This window comes from Bombyx mori, chromosome 19 (genome assembly GCF_030269925.1).
Source record: "Bombyx mori chromosome 19, ASM3026992v2".
Taxonomy (NCBI): Eukaryota; Metazoa; Arthropoda; class Insecta; order Lepidoptera; family Bombycidae; genus Bombyx; species Bombyx mori.
In genome coordinates, this window is record NC_085125.1 from 10,566,277 (window position 1) to 10,584,155 (window position 17,879).

Genomic DNA, 17,879 nt, shown 5'->3' on the forward strand with positions numbered 1-17,879 from the left:
GATATTATTGACGATATCTGGTTTCATGAAAATTTTAATTGAAGGCTAACCGAGTAATTGCAAATAAATATTATTATGTTATTTACTCTTATTACTGACACATAAATAATGTTCTTCTGCCAGACCAATAATACTAACTCAGTTATGTACTTAAGTTTGATGGTAAAAAGAGCCCGTTACTTACAACCCATTTCGATAAAGCGGCACGACACGAGACTCCTCTCACCGTGGCCACCGGAAACTACATACCCGATCCTGCGGACCAAATGGTAAACAGTCGACGTCGCCCAAAACACGTCATTTTGGATCCTCCCGATCCACTAACGGTGCTTTTAGGTACCTCAAGCACCGATCACAGTCCTCGTCAAACCCATCCCATGCGACGAAGGGCTCGACGAGTGAATTAACCCACAGACACAGCCCACCGAGTTTCTCGCCGGATCTTCTCTGTGGGTCGCGTTTCCGATCCCTAGTAGATTCTACGAAGCACTGCTCTTGCTAGGGCTAGTGCTACCAACACTCCCGATTCGAACCCCGTGAGCTGACCTACTCGCCCGGTTACGCTGACATAGCATCTAAAGGTCATCTAGTTAGGTAGAAAAATATATATATATATTAAATTGAAAGCAATTTTGTTATGTTCTTCCAGATGCGTATTTGGTCTCCAGCATCAAACCATCATAACTCAAGCCGTTCTCACGCACGAAGCTCTGTATTTCACGACTAAGCACGGCGAAGCGTTCGTCGGCTACATATCGCGTAAGACCTCGCCCATAGCTCTATCTCAGCCAATCAGGAAAGAGAAGGAAAGAGACAACAAGAGCACCCTTGTGAAGTTCTTAGAAAAAGGCGACTGTACTTCTGTCAGGATAATGAAAATACCGAATATATATCGTGCCGTCTCTATTGCAGTCGATGGCGAGGGATTAAACTTTGCCTGTCTACAGGTAATATTTTTATAAAAGTTAAGTTGCTCTCATGTACCGTCCATTCCCTTGCTGCTTTCAAGTTTTTTTAATTGTTTTTTTATTGCATAAATGTGTGAACGATCTTACAGCCCACCTGGTGTTAAGTGGTTACCGGAGTTCATAGACATCTACAACGTAAATGTCACCACCCACCTTGAGATATAAGTTCTAAGGTCTCAAGTATAGTTACAACGTCTGCCCCACCCTTCAAACCGAAACCCATTAATCATGCTTTTCAATTGTATATGTATAAAATACGGCCGTCGTTTCAAAGCCATTGGGATGAAATAAAAATCGTGTGTGAAATTCATTGTGGTTCGATTAATTTCAGATCAAACCCACATGCGGCTTGAGGTCTGTGCCGGAACTATCCCCGACGAGTTTGTCGAAGCACATGGAGTCTCTACGCGAAACTGCCGCTGTAGACGACTTACTGCACGACGTTTTGTTTAAAGTAAGTCTTTATTGTTACGCCGGTAAGAGTAACGCCATCTATCGCCGAATAGTCGAACGAATATCGAAGGACCTAGTAGTGTCTCGAACGCTCGAGAAGTACAACGCCATCTATTGTCAGATAGCGGAAACACACAGCACTAGACTAAAAAGCGTTGTAGATATGGCACGCAGTCCGTTAGTACACGGAACTACTCGAAGCGAAACAGCGATCAAAACAAATTTAGGATACAATCTCACCGCAAAGTCTTTGTTTTCAACTATGATTCTTTTACATTCGGCATTAACAATCAGTTGTTTTAAAAATGTTATACAATAAAAGTAACAAAATAAATATTTATTACAGGTAGGCACGAAACTGTATCCCGCCCACATCTACATTATAGCAACGAGCAGTGAATACTTATATAAAATGTATCAAGAGAACCTAACGGACAACAACGAGAAACCAATAATTGCATTAAACAATATCCATCCCGACGTTTTCGATAGAATATTAAAATACACTTACACAGGGACATGCGATGTTGCGGAACTGGGCCCTTGCAGTTTGAAGATTAAAAAGGAAGATGTCATTGGAAAGAAAGATTTGGATGATATTGATATTGAAGTAGATGTTATCGGTGAGTTAAGTTTTATATTATGACGTCACACCTAATGATACTGTACAGATGTGGTTCGGATATATTCTGCGACTTTAAAAAAATAATGGTGCGCGTGCAACTTCGTGCACGTGAAAGAAGTGAAACTTCTTTTGCGGTGTGTGGTATTGTGGTTTTCTTAATTTTTCATCCTTAAATCAAATTTCTCTTGTAATAGGGAATTATTTGTATAAGAGAAACAACCTAGCTCGCTTTGTCCTTCCCCTCTACACGATCGAGTGGTACGCGAGATGCTCTATATTTTCACTCTCGCTCTTCCTAAATTGTATCTTTTCCTTCTAGCCTTAAAGAACCTGTCGCGAGTTAAATTTGACTCTCAACGCGCCTAAAGAAGTTTCACTTCAGAAAAGAAATTTCGGTTTCTTATCATGCAGCATTTGTCCAACATACCTACTTTTTTTTTTTGAGACCTTGATGCTTGGACAAAATCACACATTTATTACTGTAAAAACTTGCAGAGAACTCGTCCGAAATATCAGCGTACGAAGTCTACAGCAAACAAAACGAGAAATCGACCAGGAAATCACGTAATCGCCGCAGTACTGACACTCCGACCAGACAAAACTTGTACTGTGACCCCGTAAGGATGGTGCAGGCCGCGGCTAAAAGGCTCCACGTTAAGGGACTACAAAAACTTCTTGATAAGTTCTAGTATGAATCCGATATTTTTAAACTCAATACTTATTATAAATCGTTGCCAAGTAATTCATTCATTAAAAAAAAATGGTTTAAAGTTAGCCCCTGGAGAAAGCCGTATAAAACAAAAATCATCTATATATTAATACGTGAAGCAAAAACTTTGTACCCCTTTTTACGAAAATTGCGCGGACGAAGATGTATGAAATTTCGCACACTAATAGAGAATATAAAGAAGGAGTGCAGAATGCTAATATTTTATTTAAATTATGAATTATTAATACATTAAATCAATAAAAAAACATTACACACACTACTGTGTATTTGACACACACACATTATAAATACTCTTTATTTACTGTAAAATTTTTGTTATTGCTTAGAGTCTGTGTGTCAAATTGAGAATAGGTTATTATAGTAATTTATCTTTAATATTGTTACGCGTTGGGGGGGGGGGGATAAATAAAATTTCACCAAAGTACAACTTAAAACTGTATTCAACACTAAAATTCTCAATTCGCTTGTTCCGCTTCGCTTCAGGTGATCCGTTCGCTGTTTCGCTTCGAGTAGTTCCGATTACTGACTGATTGCGTGCCATCGCTCCAACGCTTTTATAGCCGATAGATACCTCATCCCTAGAATTATCGAGAATATTCCACACATCTCTAGTAGTAGTTTCTGCTATCTGACAATAGATGACTTTTTAATTGTCGAGCATTCTGGGCGCTTCTAGGTCCTTCGATATTCGTTCGACTATTCGGCGATAGATGGCGTTACTCTTATCGGCGTAACAATTTTATTTGTCTATAGTGTAGTCTTGGCGAAATCTGTGATTATAGCAGTAAATTATTTGACAATAGAACCATAAATTTCAATTAACTATAGTCGAATTTCGACTACTGCGGGACCACTAGTAAACTTAATTACGTTTGTTTAGTTACAGAGATGGCGCTGTGCTTCTCAGAGAAAATGCGACGTCCACAAAAAATGCCCCACTGCATTGGGACCGTGATGCATTCCCAGAACTGGTCGACACTAATGTCTGTTCCAAGGATGGAATGCTAATCTCTGCTCACAAATGTGTTCTAGCAGCCCGTTTGGAATACTTCAATGGGATGTTTATGCATTCTTGGACCGAGGTAAATTTTGTTTAATAAATATCCTCATTAATAGTCGGTCACCGATGCATTGTAGTAATGGTTATCTTAATCTTTAAACTGTAACACAAGTTTGTCTTGTATCAAAAAAAATCAAGACTGTGGTATCAATATGCCTCTATCAAGCTAGGAAAATAATATAAAAGCCATTACAGAACTTTAATTGTAATAATAAATATTATGAATTAACTTTAATCTCATATCTTTACCAAGACAAACTAATTATCTTCTATAATTTTTCTGGCAAAAATCAAATTTTATAAACGATTAAAACGATGGTATTTCATTTCAGAGCAAGCTGCTATCGAAAGTGTCCCTTCCAATCAACCACAGTATTCTATTGCCGGTCATCAATTTTCTATACACCGACGTTTGTCCAGAAGTCGAAAACTGTGACAGTATCGATTTTATTTGCAACTTATTGATTGTCGCCGATCAACTATTCATAACAAGGTTGCGCGAGATGTGCGAAATTGCTTTAGCAAATTTGATTACGCTCAAAAACTGCGCTGAATTGTGTCAATTTGCTCACACGTACAACTCGACCCAACTAAAACAGTGCTGCATGGAATTCATATCACTCAACTTATGCAGCATCTTGGAGAACAGATGTCTCGATCTATTGGAAGAATCATTACTTGACGATATCACGAATTACTATTGTAAATTTAACCCGATCATGTCTTCAAGAGTTATAACGCCATTCTTTAATGCTCCTTCGGACGAAGTTATAGATGAATTCGCTAAAAATTTCCCAGTCGATTTAAATTACGTAGATGAAGATGTCAAAAGGCAAGACACTGCAGAGTTAACGAAGAAGAAAAAGCCTTCAAAAAAGATAGAGTACACAGATAGAGAAAAGGAAAGAATGAGATATGAATCGGTGAACTCAGTATCTTCACTTGACCTTTCAAATGAGACTGGTGATATTACATTATCTCTCAGCAATATTGAGAAGGACGAGAAAGGCTCTAAAGAAAAGCAAGAGAAATGGATCGAGGTACCGTCATCACAAACAAAACAAAGCAAAGTAGTCCAAGCTCGATTGAAAGCCATAAGTAATGCCAAAGAAATTCTCGATGAGATTCCCACAGAATCATTCACAAAGCTGACTAAAAGTAGCTCCTCCAGCGCTATGATTGTTGTAGAACCATCCACATCACGCATGTCGGTCTCTCCAAAAGATTCTCCTATTGCAGAAATGGCTAGAAGCCCTCAAAACAATATTTTTATAAGTCATGTTGGACCAAAACTATCCCAAAAGCAAAGGAAAAAATTAGCAATGCAAGGCAATGAACCAAACACAAGTTTGAATGATTATCTGTCTGATAAATTGAACATAGGCAGTCCTACAAGCAAACCAAAAAATCCTTGGAAACTATGTGAAACTCCAATAGCATGTAACAGTCCAAACTTCAAACCTGTGGAATTTGATAAAATATTGACTGATCAAAAGAAGCAAAAGGAGAACTCTTCAAGAATTATGACGAAATCTTTGACATTAACACAGGTAATGTGACTAATTAAAATTTTAGTATTGACGGAAAGTGACAATAGTCTCATATTTTATTATATCTATTATCAAAATAATTTGTTTTTAATTCTGTCAATAATCCTTCTTTTTTCATTGAATTCAAATAATATCAATTTAAATAAATAAAATGGATTTCTTATTGGGGAAAGTTAACATGATACTACATAACTAATTACTAAATGTCTTTTTTTTTGCTTAGATGAGTGGACGAGCTCACAGCCCACCTGGTGTTAAGTGGTTACTGGAGCCCATAGACATCTACAACATAAATGCGCCACCCACCTTGAGATATAAGTTCTAAGGTCTCAGTATAGTTAGATTATCCAGATTAGGTTACCACAGATGAATCAGAAACTTCGTTGAATTACTCTGATTATTTTTAGCTTGAAGATAAAGCAATAGAGCAACTGGAGAGGTTTTACAATGTACATGAGATTGATGATGAACTCATCACTGTTCGTCGCATTGAGCTTCTGGTGTCTGCACCTCAATGGATCCACACTGCCCCAAAATGAAAATGTACTATTTTGTATTTAAATATTTTTAATATATGACATTTAAATCCTGATTATTGGTTTTTGTTTCCTAAACACTCATTCTATGTTTGAGTTCTAAAAATATAACGTTTAACCATAGAAATCATAAGATAATAATTATTAACAGATTTAAAATAAACAACATACTATGTACTCAATGTATTATCTATGACAAGCGAAGTAAATTGTCCCTTTTTAATAAGTTGACTACAAAACTTACATACGTCCAGACCTATAAAAGTGTAGTGTTCGCTCACTCAGACCATACTAACTTTAAACCCCTCAAGAGAGTCAATCCCGTTTTGCTCGATAGCCGCCGGAACACCATGGTTCGTGAGAAACGTGGATCTTCACAGCGACCTGGAACTTTGTTCTATCACTAAGTATCTACAGTTGGCATCAGTGCGCTATTTCGAGAAAGCGACGCGACACGACAACCCTCTTGTGGTGGCCTCCGGTAACTACATACCCGATCCTGTGGACCGGACGGTAAACAGTAGCCATCGCCCTAAACACGTCATTTCGCCACCCCATCCCCTATCGGTGCTTTTAGGTACCTCAAGCACCGGTCAGCGTTTTCGTCGAACCTGTCACTTGTGGCAAAGGTTTCGGCGAGTAAATTAACCCTCAGACAGAGCCCATTGAGTTTTCCGCCGGAGCTTCTCAGTAGATTGAGTTTCCGATACGGTAGTAGATTCTTCGGAGGGTTAGTTTTAGTAACATCCTCAGATTAGAGCCCCAAGAGCTCACTTACTCGGCCAGTGACTAACATAACCCCCTAGGTTAGTCCCACCCAAGTCCTAGATTTTTTTCTACCTATGCACTAGGATGAAATTCGTTTCTAGAAATTAATTGCATTTTCTAATTTAAAAAATTTAAAATCCAAATATTGTTTCACAAAGCACCTGTCAGCATCGACCTTTGTTACCAAAGTTCATCAAAAAGTATAAAATTATGTTGTATCACAAAGATAATGTTCATATTAGAAATGACACCAATAATTAACATGAAATGTTTGAGATGGAAATTTCCAATTCCAATTTTATAATTTATATTAATCTCTAAAGATTGATCTTCACAGTCACTAGTAGCTATTTGAATGTGTATTTTACAATGTTTATTGTATACAGTACATTATTTTAAATGACAAACTGTAGTATAGAATATTTACAATACTTACACTTTTTAAAATTTTCTTTATAATCAATTCCATATTATTCAATTTATCAGTTATTTGAATTCTAACAACAATAATAATTCTAGATTATGAACATAATATTATTAATGAAATAAGTGAAGTCACATAAGCTTGTAAGATAATTTATTATAACTATACCACCAAGGACTATGTATTAAAACTATGCATTTAACAACAATAACAATTACTTTTTGGGAGGAAACCGTTTTAATAGTTCATTCATTTGTCGATGTGTTAACTTCTTCTCTCCGGGCACCAGGATTCCTTTTTTCCCTTGTTCTCTTTGAGTGGCCATCCTTTCTGAATATTCTTTGAAACAACTACTGAAAGCGGTAACCTCTTTAAGGCATTTTTGTTCATTAAAATCAGCTTTTTTAAAACAAGCGAACATCACAGCCAATTCTTGCATACATGCACTTTCCTTTTGCTTGTCTCCTTTTCCTGAAACAGTTTTCTTTAGTTCCAGAGGTAATAACAGTTTGAAGGGAACAGGTTCTCTTTGTGGTCTTCTCGCATTGTTGCTGGAAGGTGGCCCGCGGAGTACCGAGAGCAACCTCATATTTGATTATTTATTATTTACGACAAATTAGGCGACCTTTTATTCAGAATGTTTTGTTAAATTATTTTTTAGTTGTAGGTTATTAAGTTTTCATTATATTTTCCATTTGTACTGGCAAAGGGAACACAACCCATAAAGTCAACTTTTTGTATCAAAATATCGAAAATATGTGTCACATGAAAATTGAAATTAGCCCGGTGACGCTGACATGGACTTTTTTTTTTATTGCTTAGATGGGTGGACGAGCTCACAGCCCACCTGGTGTTAAGTGGTTACTGGAGCCCATAGACATCCACAACGTAAATGCGCCACCCACCTTGAGATACAAGTTCTAAGGTCTCTAACACTAATGCACCGGACGTCTTATCCGTTAGGCCACGACGACTATAGTGGACTGGGGGCCCTTCCATGCCCTGCGTCAGTCTCTCACGCAACCCGTGGTCGAGCACGTACTATGTTCCGCGCTTCATTCAGGTGTTGCCTCGATCTCACCTCCAACATCCTACCTCTCCTAATCCTACTCTCCGTAAACTTAAGAATCATGAAGACTACAAAAAAAAAGAAAAGGGTTTCACAGGCGGTCCCCCATTCCACATTTAATGTGGATTTCAGCAATGTCAGGGGCCTACATAGCAACCTTGACGCCGTACACCACCACCTTGAGACGGCGCAGCCTGCCCTGCTTTTTTTAACGGAGACGCAGATATCTGCTCCGGATGATACCTCATACCTTGAATACCCCGGCTACGTATTGGAGCACAACTTCCTGCGTAAAGCCGGGGTGTGCGTATTCGTCCGGGCTGATGTCTGTTGTCGCCGTCTTCGGGGCCTCGAACAACGGGACCTGTCCCTCTTGTGGCTGCGCGTAGATCACGGGGGCCGTAGCCGAATCTACGCGTGCCTGTACAGGTCCCACAGCAGTGATGCAGGTTCAGCTCTGTTTGAGCATGTGCAAGAGGGGACTAACCGCGTGCTTGAGCAGTACCCATCTGCGGAGGTGGTGGTTCTTGGAGACTTTAACGCTCACCACCAAGAGTGGTTGGGGTCCAGAACCACTGACCTCCCGGGTCGGACTGCCTACGATTTCGCCTTGGCCTACGGCTTCTCCCAGCTGGTGACACAGCCCACCCGTGTCCCAGATATCGAGGGGCACGAGCCTTCTTTGTTGGACCTTCTGCTGACCACAGATCCGGCCGGATACAGTGTGGTGGTCGACGCTCCGCTTGGATCGTCTGATCACTGCCTTATTCGTGCTGCCGTACCACTCTCTCGTCCTGATCGTCGAACGACGACCAGGTATCGAAGAGTTTGGCGGTATATGTCAGCAGATTGGGATGGATTGCGTGAATTTTACGCATCCTACCCATGGGGGCGGTTCTGCTTTTCCTCTGCTGATCCTGACGTCTGTGCGGACCGTCTTAAAGACGTGGTGCTCCAGGGGATGGAATTGTTTATTCCCTCCTCTGTAGTGCCCGTTGGGGGTCGCAGCAAACCCTGGTATAACAATGCCAGCAGGGATGCTGCACACCTCAAGCGGTCCGCATACGTGGCATGGGATAATGCCAGGAGACGTCAGGATCCTAACATCTCAGGGGAAAGGCGGAAATATAACGCCGCTTCCAGGTCCTACAAGAAGGTAATTGCCAAGGCGAAGTCGGAGCACGTCGCTAGAGTTGGCGAGCGATTGAAGAGCTATCCCTCCGGGAGCCGTGCTTTTTGGTCGCTCGCCAAAGCTGCAGAAGGAAACTTCTGCAGGCCTAGTCTCCCACCACTGCGCAAGTCCGATGACAATCTGGCCCACAGCGCGAAAGAGAAGGCTGACCTTCTGGTCAAACTCTTCGCCTCGAACTCGACTGTGGACGACGGGGGTGCCACACCACCGAACATCCCCCGGTGTGATAGCTCCCTGCCGGATATCTGCTTCACACAGTGTGCAGTCAGGCGGGAGCTCCGACTCCTGGACGTCCATAAGTCGAGTGGGCCAGACGGCATCCCCGCAGTGGTTTTGAAAACGTGCGCCCCTGAGCTGACACCTGCGCTAACGCGTTTGTATCGCCTCTCTTATTGCACTAACAGGGTTCCGTCTTCATGGAAGACCGCCCACGTCCACCCTATCCCCAAGAAGGGTGACCGGTCGGACCCATCGAGCTACAGGCCTATCGCGATAACTTCCTTGCTTTCCAAGGTGATGGAGCGAATTATAAATACACAACTCCTGAAGTATCTTGAAGATCGCCAGCTGATCAGTGACCGACAGTACGGTTTCCGTCACGGTCGCTCAGCTGGCGATCTTCTTGTATACCTTACTCACAGGTGGGCTGAAGCCTTGGAGAGCAAGGGCGAGGCTCTTGCTGTGAGCCTTGATATCGCGAAGGCCTTCGACAGGGTCTGGCATAGGGCACTTCTATCGAAGTTACCATCTTACGGAATCCCCGAGGGTCTCTGCAAGTGGATCGCTAGCTTTTTGGATGGGCGGAGCATCACGGTCGTTGTAGACGGTGACTGTTCTGATACCATGACCATTAACGCTGGCGTTCCACAAGGTTCGGTGCTCTCCCCCACGCTTTTCATCCTGTATATCAATGACATGCTGTCTATTGATGGCATGCATTGCTATGCAGATGATAGCACGGGGGATGCGCGATATATCGGCCATCAGAGTCTCTCTCGGAGCGTGGTGCAAGAGAGACGATCAAAAATTGTGTCTGAAGTGGAGAACTCTCTGGGGCGAGTCTCCGAATGGGGTGAATTGAACTTGGTTCAATTCAACCCGATAAAGACACAAGTTTGCGCGTTCACTGCGAAGAAGGACCCCTTTGTCATGGCGCCGCAATTCCAAGGAGTATCCCTGCAACCTTCCGAGAGTATCGGGATACTTGGGGTCGACATTTCGAGCGATGTCCAGTTTCGGAGTCATTTGGAAGGCAAAGCCAAGTTGGCGTCCAAAATGCTGGGAGTCCTCAACAGAGCGAAGCGGTACTTCACGCCTGGACAAAGACTTTTGCTTTATAAAGCACAAGTCCGGCCTCGCATGGAGTACTGCTCCCATCTCTGGGCCGGGGCTCCCAAATACCAGCTTCTTCCATTTGACTCCATACAGAGGAGGGCCGTTCGGATTGTCGATAATCCCATTCTCTCGGATCGTTTGGAGCCTCTGGGTCTGCGGAGGGACTTCGGTTCCCTCTGTATTTTGTACCGTATGTTCCATGGGGAGTGCTCTGAGGAATTGTTCGAGATGATACCAGCATCTCGTTTTTACCATCGCACCGCCCGCCACCGGAGTAGAGTTCATCCATACTACCTGGAGCCACTGCGGTCATCCACAGTGCGTTTCCAGAGATCTTTTTTGCCACGTACCATCCGGCTATGGAATGAGCTCCCCTCCACGGTGTTTCCCGAGCGCTATGACATGTCCTTCTTCAAACGAGGCTTATGGAGAGTATTAAGCGGTAGGCAGCGGCTTGGCTCTGCCCCTGGCATTGCTGAAGTCCATGGGCGACGGTAACCACTCACCATCAGGTGGGCCGTATGCCCGTCTGCCTACAAAGGCAATAAAAAAAAAAAAAAAAAAAAAAAAAAAAAAAAAAAAAAAAAAAAAAAAAAGTCTCTTACTACAGTCTACAGACTGGACTCTCTAGACCATCAGCTTAGGTACGAAAAAAATGATGTATTAAAAAATAAAATTCACTTTTTGGCAGGTACACGAGGAGGGAAGTTTTGTAATTTATTTTATTTTGTAAATTTTGTACTTGTTCAAGTCTAAAACCTGTAATAATGATAACTTTTTAACTGTTTAGCATCTATGAAAGTGCACAAGTTTAAAAAAGGAAATTTAGACATTGGAAATGGCTTCTCAGATTCTTACGAGTCTCAATAAATTCTTACGATTTTACTAGGGCATTGCATTTCATATCATGTCATCTCTTTTAATTCCATTTCTTAACACCAAATTCCATTCTAATGGTGTACAATTTTAGATTAAATAACTACTGCAATTTCATTTTTCATTTAAACTTAGATAAGTGGTACCTATACATATAGTAGAATTTGGAAAAAGCTCCCCGTTTTAATTCAATATTTTTGCCACGTTTCATTCAAATCTATTCCAGATCCACGATGCTCTCTGAGTGCTATAACATCTCATTCGCTAAAGGGAACTTAAAATGTACTGTTAGCAGTGATTTGGCTACGCTGACATTATAAGTGCCCATGGAACCAATATGTAGTCATCAAGTGACCTGTTCACTTGTATGGAGACAATAAAAAATTACCGTAGTAAAAAAAACCTACGGATATTTGTTAATACTAGACGATGACCGAGCTTTGCTCGTATTTTTTTTTTTGATAACGCCATCTTGTTGTGTCTTTAAAACGGTTAGTTGCCCTGAATTAAGAAAAATAGTATTATTATTCGCCAATAGATGTCGGGAAGAGTTGATTATTGAAAACACGAATAAAACAACATTTTCTGAAAATAAATCGTAGCTAGATCGATTTATCGCCCCCGAAATCCCCTGTATACTAAATTTTATGAAAATCGTTGGAGCCGTTTCCGAGATTCAGATTATATAAGCATATATTATTAATATACAACAATTGCTCGTTTAAAGGTATAACAAAGATAATATCCCAACGATTTTCCTGTGTTATGTCTGATATATGCAAGCCAGGTCAAATTCAGACATTCGTATAAATAAAGTTCTGGATCTATTAATTTGCATTACGGTACGTAATTAATAACGCACATGACGTACGAACTTAATATAATCGGAAACGTGATATTAAACCGTACAAGTAATTTTAATTGTGTCTACTATTCTCTAAAACCAAAGAAAATACCATATGTCAACAAGGTACTTGTACCGATGCGGAGCCTAAATCACTGGGGTAACAAACTTGAATTAAGGAGGATTTTTGTTTTTTTTTCCTAAAAGAATAAAAGGAGTTTTGAGCGATTGCTTGGAGGTCTATTTTATAATTTTGAAGCAAGTAATTTTTTTTTCCTGTCTAAGCTGATAGCATTGGGAGACTATTTAACGTAACCTTCTCTAATAGGTGAGCTCACGGGACTCAAACCGGAGTGACGCTAGTACTGGCCCTAGCAAGAGCAGTGCTTCGCCGAATCTACCAGCGGATCGGAAACACGACCCACTGAGAAGATCCGGCGAGAAACTCAGTGGGCTCTGTCTATGGGGTAAAGCAAGTAACGCCACACACTGGATTCTGGTTGATAATATATTTATTTATATAGATTGATTTGATAACGGTGAGGCATTTATCAAAAAATTACATCTTTAGAGGCAAATTCGTCACTTTTTATTTAAATACCTAATATAACACAGAATTTTGCAAAAGAAAACTAAAAATATATATTTAGTGTAATACTTTACTACAATATTCGGCCGTACAGAGCCGGGGTGGATAGCTAGTAATTTAAAACAAACAAAAGAACAATTTACGTCTTTAAATTAAACAACATCAAATTTCTAAAGTCGGCGCACGGTCAAAATAGTCCCATAAAACTTATCGTAGGTAATGAATCTATCGTTCAACGATACTGGAATTAATTTTAATGGTTGCCTATAAAGCTTTACAAGAACGATAAAATGGCTATTGTTTTATCGATGATAATATCATTTATTGCTATGATTGTGTATTGTTTGTTGTTATGGATCGTAGCCTTACGGCCTCACAGTTCATCATATCAATAGCAAAACTTAGACGTACCAGGTTGACCCCGGTAACCGTACTCGTCGAACTCGACAAAGAGGTCGACGTACAACCTAACCCATGCATCAGCCCGCTGAGTTTCTCGCCGGATCTTCTCAGCGGGTCGCGATTCTGATTCGGTAGTAGATTCATTCGCGAAGCAATTGCTCTTGAGTTGTTAGGTCTCCTTCGGAAGCGCTCGGGCAGCTGTTAGCAAATCCCACTCCTCCGGGCTGAGCTTTTGCTCGCCCACCTGTCCTTGTGAAACTGAAAAGGCCTCCGGATCAACAGTAATCCTTCAATCATAATTTAAAAAAAATAACGTACTAGGTAAATCGCATGTTAAGTTCAAAATAAATAACCTGTGGTTTTTCAAAAGGTGGTTCTTCAAAAATCTACAGAAAGCAATATATTAATTATGACTTGCTACCACGTAGGTAACAATGTTTTACGTCGCTTATTTAAGCTTTGATAGACCGCAATCTTGTTTGATATCTAGGAAGTGTAATTTCAGTAGCCAAACCACAGGATATTTGATGTACATACAGATAACGCATTTATAGATTAGATTTTGAAAGACTAAAGGTTTTTGACATAGATATCTTTACTAACAGTAATATGGCCAATGGATCTCTGATGATAGCTTCCTGAGCCCATAGAGATGAACGTAAATATTGATGGTCATCCAGAAGCATGCGGTACCTAACGTAGTCTTAGTTTTATTTATTAAAATCGAGATTTCAATATTAGAACTCAGGTGGGCTTGGGCACGTTGACATACGTTGTGACGTTGTGATGTCTATGGGCTCCGGCAATGACTTAACAGTAGGCGGGTAAAAATTAGGTTTCATACTTCAGTGGTATAAATAGATTCACTCACTTGAGTAATAACAAAAAGATTGCACCAATAAACGATCCAAAGTAGGTTTTAATTTTTAACTGGCCACCAACATTAATTAGTATTTGAGGGAGGTATTTGTATAACTCTTTTAAATGAAAGATAAACATAAAATGAAATTCGTTTATTTGAACTCGTATTGGATTGGGATGACAAAATGAGATGACTTAGACCAACTTAAAGCCCATATAACTTGAATGGGAAAACAAATAGCAAAAATTACTTTCACCTCCGTTAATTTAAGCAATCTTAAAAACACGTTATAGCAATAATGCAATCAGATGCCAGACGTCCCCAACTTAATCATTTTAACATTATCGTATATTAAAATCGGACGTAGGTATGTCTGTATTACATAATTTGTAATTTAAAACATTTTAAAGAATGTGAACATTTTTGTAAATAATCCCTAGTTTATATTACTCCTCAATATTTATTATAACAAAATCAGCAGTTTATCGAATAATTTAGTTGAGCTCTTCGGGGAGGGTGACAGCAGGTGCGGGAATGATGGGTGTGCCAATGATAACGGGGGCGACGGGGATGGGGTTGATAGGTGCAACGATGACGGGCTCGGGGACCACGGGTGTGGGTTCAACAATGATCACGGGGTCGGGTTTGATTTCGGGAACCTCAGCTTCTTCGACGATAATGACGGGCTCTGGGACGATCTCAACGGGCTCAACAACTGGTCCGGGAGCAGGTCCGACGGCGGCTTGGTTGATGTTCACAACGAGCTGCACAAGAGGAGAGCTCTGGCTGGGAGCGGCGGGTCCGACAACGGCAGGAGAGGGAGTGGGCTTCACGGGTGCGCTCACAGCACCACCGTCTGGGAGAGGGAAGTCGATAATTTCCGGTCCAATGTGGATGGGCTGGGGACTGACTCCGAGAAAGCTGTAGAGCATTTCAGTGAGGGCGGCAGCGGTAGCGGGGTCGGTGCTGGGACTATTGATGGCGTCGATGATAGCCTGGAGTTCTGCATGCTCTGCGCTGACGGGAGCAGGCTTGATGAAGGCGGCCGAGGATACGACGATCAGGGCGAGGACAACGAGGTATTTCATATTTAATTCCTGAAATGGTTTCAGTCATTGGTGCGCAATTACAGGTGCAAGTGACGAGCTCACAGTCTACACTAAGTTAAAGTAATGTTACTCTTCAAACAGATTGATTTGTTTGATTGAACAAATCAGTGAATCATCATTCAATTGTGATTGAACAGCGACAGCGTCTGTCAAATCTTCAAGAATAAAACAAATGAGAAAATCTCATATAAATAATGAATTTTAGTTTTGAAGTGTCAGTTGCAATAGGATTTCGATCATTGGGCGAATAGTAATAATAGTGAATAAATAAAAAATCATTAAAAAATCGGGAAAAGGAATAAGAAAACAAGTAAAACACACTATTCGGCTGTGTCGAGAGAACTGTAGTTTTTTTTAAGTAATAGCATAGTTTATATAATGAACTATTATCACTGTTATAAGGGACAATTGATAGAGTAGATTTGCTACGGATTTACAATTTAATACAACTAATAAATCGATAGTAGCTGGATGGACTTTATCTTAAAACTGTTCCATATTATATTTTATTCGACCTTCCTTAATAGACATAATTATAAATTATTAGACAAAAAATATATCATAATATAAATACAAGTCATTACGGATTCTCCAGATCCATTAACGGTGCTTTTAGGTACCACAAGCACCGGTCACCGCCCTCGCTGAACCCGTCGCTTGCGACGAAGGGCTCGACGAGTAAATTAACCCATAGACACAGCTCACTGAGTTTCTCGCCGGATCTTCTCAATGGGCCGCACTTCAGATCCGGTGGTAGATTCTGCGAAGCACTGCTCTTGCTAGGACCAGTGTTAGCAACACCCCCCCGGTTTGGACCCCGTGAGCTCACCTACTAGCTCCGTGAATCTAGAATAACCCCTCGAGGCTACTAGAATAGGTAGAAAAAAAATATGTATATGTCAGAGGAAGAAATGAGTCGAGTTGATTCTTGTTTCATGCATAATGCTTATTATTATTATTTTACGTTGTAATTACTTTTATAACTCCTAATATTATTTTATTTTGTTTGTTACGTTTTTCTATAGCTTTAAAACCTTTGTAATAAAAGGTACCAAAACTGTAAATTCACGTAGGCAGCGACCAATCAGAGCAGAGTGTTTGTCCCGAGCATGGTCGAGGCGCCATCTTTACTTTGGGAAGGCTTGTATTGTCGGTTGATATATTTTTTGAGCATAAAAACGTATCGAGTTGGATCGTTGGAGATAGTTAAAGTGAGATTGGTGCACCGAACTCGCTGCTCGGCCTCAACTGTTAAATTCTCTTACAATATTACTGTGGAGTAACAAATTATTCTTTAAATAAAATTAAACGAGTGATAAAACGGCATCCATTGTGTTTTGTGCTCGCATTTCTTCCCAATGAAACCCACTAAGCCCACAGCCACTAATGACGATGCCATCAGGAAGAGCCTTTCCCCGACATATATAGATATAATAAACAATACTACTATAATAAATAGTTTTGATAGTATTTGCTATTTTAAACTAGTCCCCCGAGACTACGAAAACGTAAGGGATTCAATACACTTTTTTGGAGATTCATTCACGAAGCAGTTGCTCTTGAGGTCTCCTTCGGAGGCGCTCGGGCAGCTGTTAGCAAATCCCATCCCTCCTGACTGAGCCTTTGCTCAATCACATGCCCTGGTGGAACTGGTAAGACCTTCGGGCCAACAGTAATCCTTCTTTCATAAAATACTAAAAAGGGTTCGAAATATCTGAAATAATATTATGACAAAAAAAACCGCTAGATTAAACCGTAAAATTAGTTTATAAAGTATGACTAAGTACTTCATATCGTTTTGAAAATTCATTAGCTCGTAATTAGATTTTATTATCTACCTATTATTGTACCTTATATATAAAATAGATAAATAAAAATATCTAATTAAAAATGAGCTCTTGAGACTTATTTTGTTTCTATTTTCTCATACTTTTACGTATTATCTCGTATAATTTTAACGGTAGGCAGCGGCTTGGCTATGCCCCTGGCATTGCTGAAGTCCATGGACGACGGTAAACACTCACCATCAGGTTGGCCGTACGCGCATCTGCCTACTACGGCAATAAATAAAAATAAAAAATCCTATGACCTTCCGGATCAATAAGTTTTAAATTAATTAAAATTAATTAATTAATTGATACGCTAGTTAAAGTATAATCGAAAACCGAAGAAGTAGAATTGAAAAAGGTAAATAACCACCTCCTTTTTTTAATCGATTAAAAATTAGTATTACCTCTTTGATTGTTAGCACGTTTTTATTGTGTGGGGGGTGAATAAGCTCATAATTCAACAGCCGTGAAATGATTACCGCGTTCCAGTTTTTTAGTGTTTTAAATCATCTATTTACGTACAAGTCGACGTATATGTTTGTTCCATATAGACTTGGAAACGGTTACATCAATTTCGATGAAGCTTTCAGAAAATCCTCAGATCGGCCTAGCAGCAAATATCGGCCTGCAAAATGGACCGAGTTTTGACTAGTAATAT

At 40.3% G+C, this 17,879-nt stretch overlaps 3 protein-coding genes across 5 annotated transcripts in view; 1 reads left to right on the forward strand and 2 right to left on the reverse strand.

Moving 5' to 3' along the window:
* Window positions 1-5,978, forward strand: part of LOC101739290 (inhibitor of Bruton tyrosine kinase) — a 28,277-nt gene extending 22,299 nt beyond the window's left edge. For 2 of the 3 annotated variants that reach the window (XM_062674062.1, XM_012694640.4), the window contains exons 9-15: window positions 650-947; window positions 1,300-1,422; window positions 1,768-2,044; window positions 2,536-2,734; window positions 3,657-3,858; window positions 4,169-5,386; window positions 5,794-5,978. In XM_062674062.1, coding sequence (XP_062530046.1) covers window positions 650-947; window positions 1,300-1,422; window positions 1,768-2,044; window positions 2,536-2,734; window positions 3,657-3,858; window positions 4,169-5,386; window positions 5,794-5,925 — 2,449 coding nt within the window. In that variant the 3' untranslated portion in view covers window positions 5,926-5,978. The remainder of the gene's footprint in view (window positions 1-649; window positions 948-1,299; window positions 1,423-1,767; window positions 2,045-2,535; window positions 2,735-3,656; window positions 3,859-4,168; window positions 5,387-5,793) is intronic. The other variant, XM_012694643.3, reaches the window with a different exon arrangement.
* A 1,272-nt stretch (window positions 5,979-7,250) lies between these two features.
* On the reverse strand, window positions 7,251-7,817 carry LOC101739435 (uncharacterized). Its single transcript, XM_004922372.5, has one exon. It carries the CDS (start codon window positions 7,701-7,703, stop codon window positions 7,329-7,331), a length of 375 nt encoding a protein of 124 aa, XP_004922429.1. The 5' UTR covers window positions 7,704-7,817; the 3' UTR covers window positions 7,251-7,328.
* Window positions 7,818-14,419: 6,602 nt separating this feature from the next.
* LOC101737847 (uncharacterized) lies at window positions 14,420-15,724 on the reverse strand. Its single transcript, XM_004922447.5, has 2 exons — window positions 15,714-15,724; window positions 14,420-15,380 (listed from the first exon to the last, which is right to left on the reverse strand). Exon 2 carries the CDS (start codon window positions 15,369-15,371, stop codon window positions 14,778-14,780), a length of 594 nt encoding a protein of 197 aa, XP_004922504.1. The 5' UTR covers window positions 15,372-15,380; window positions 15,714-15,724; the 3' UTR covers window positions 14,420-14,777.
* Window positions 15,725-17,879: the final 2,155 nt, after the last annotated feature.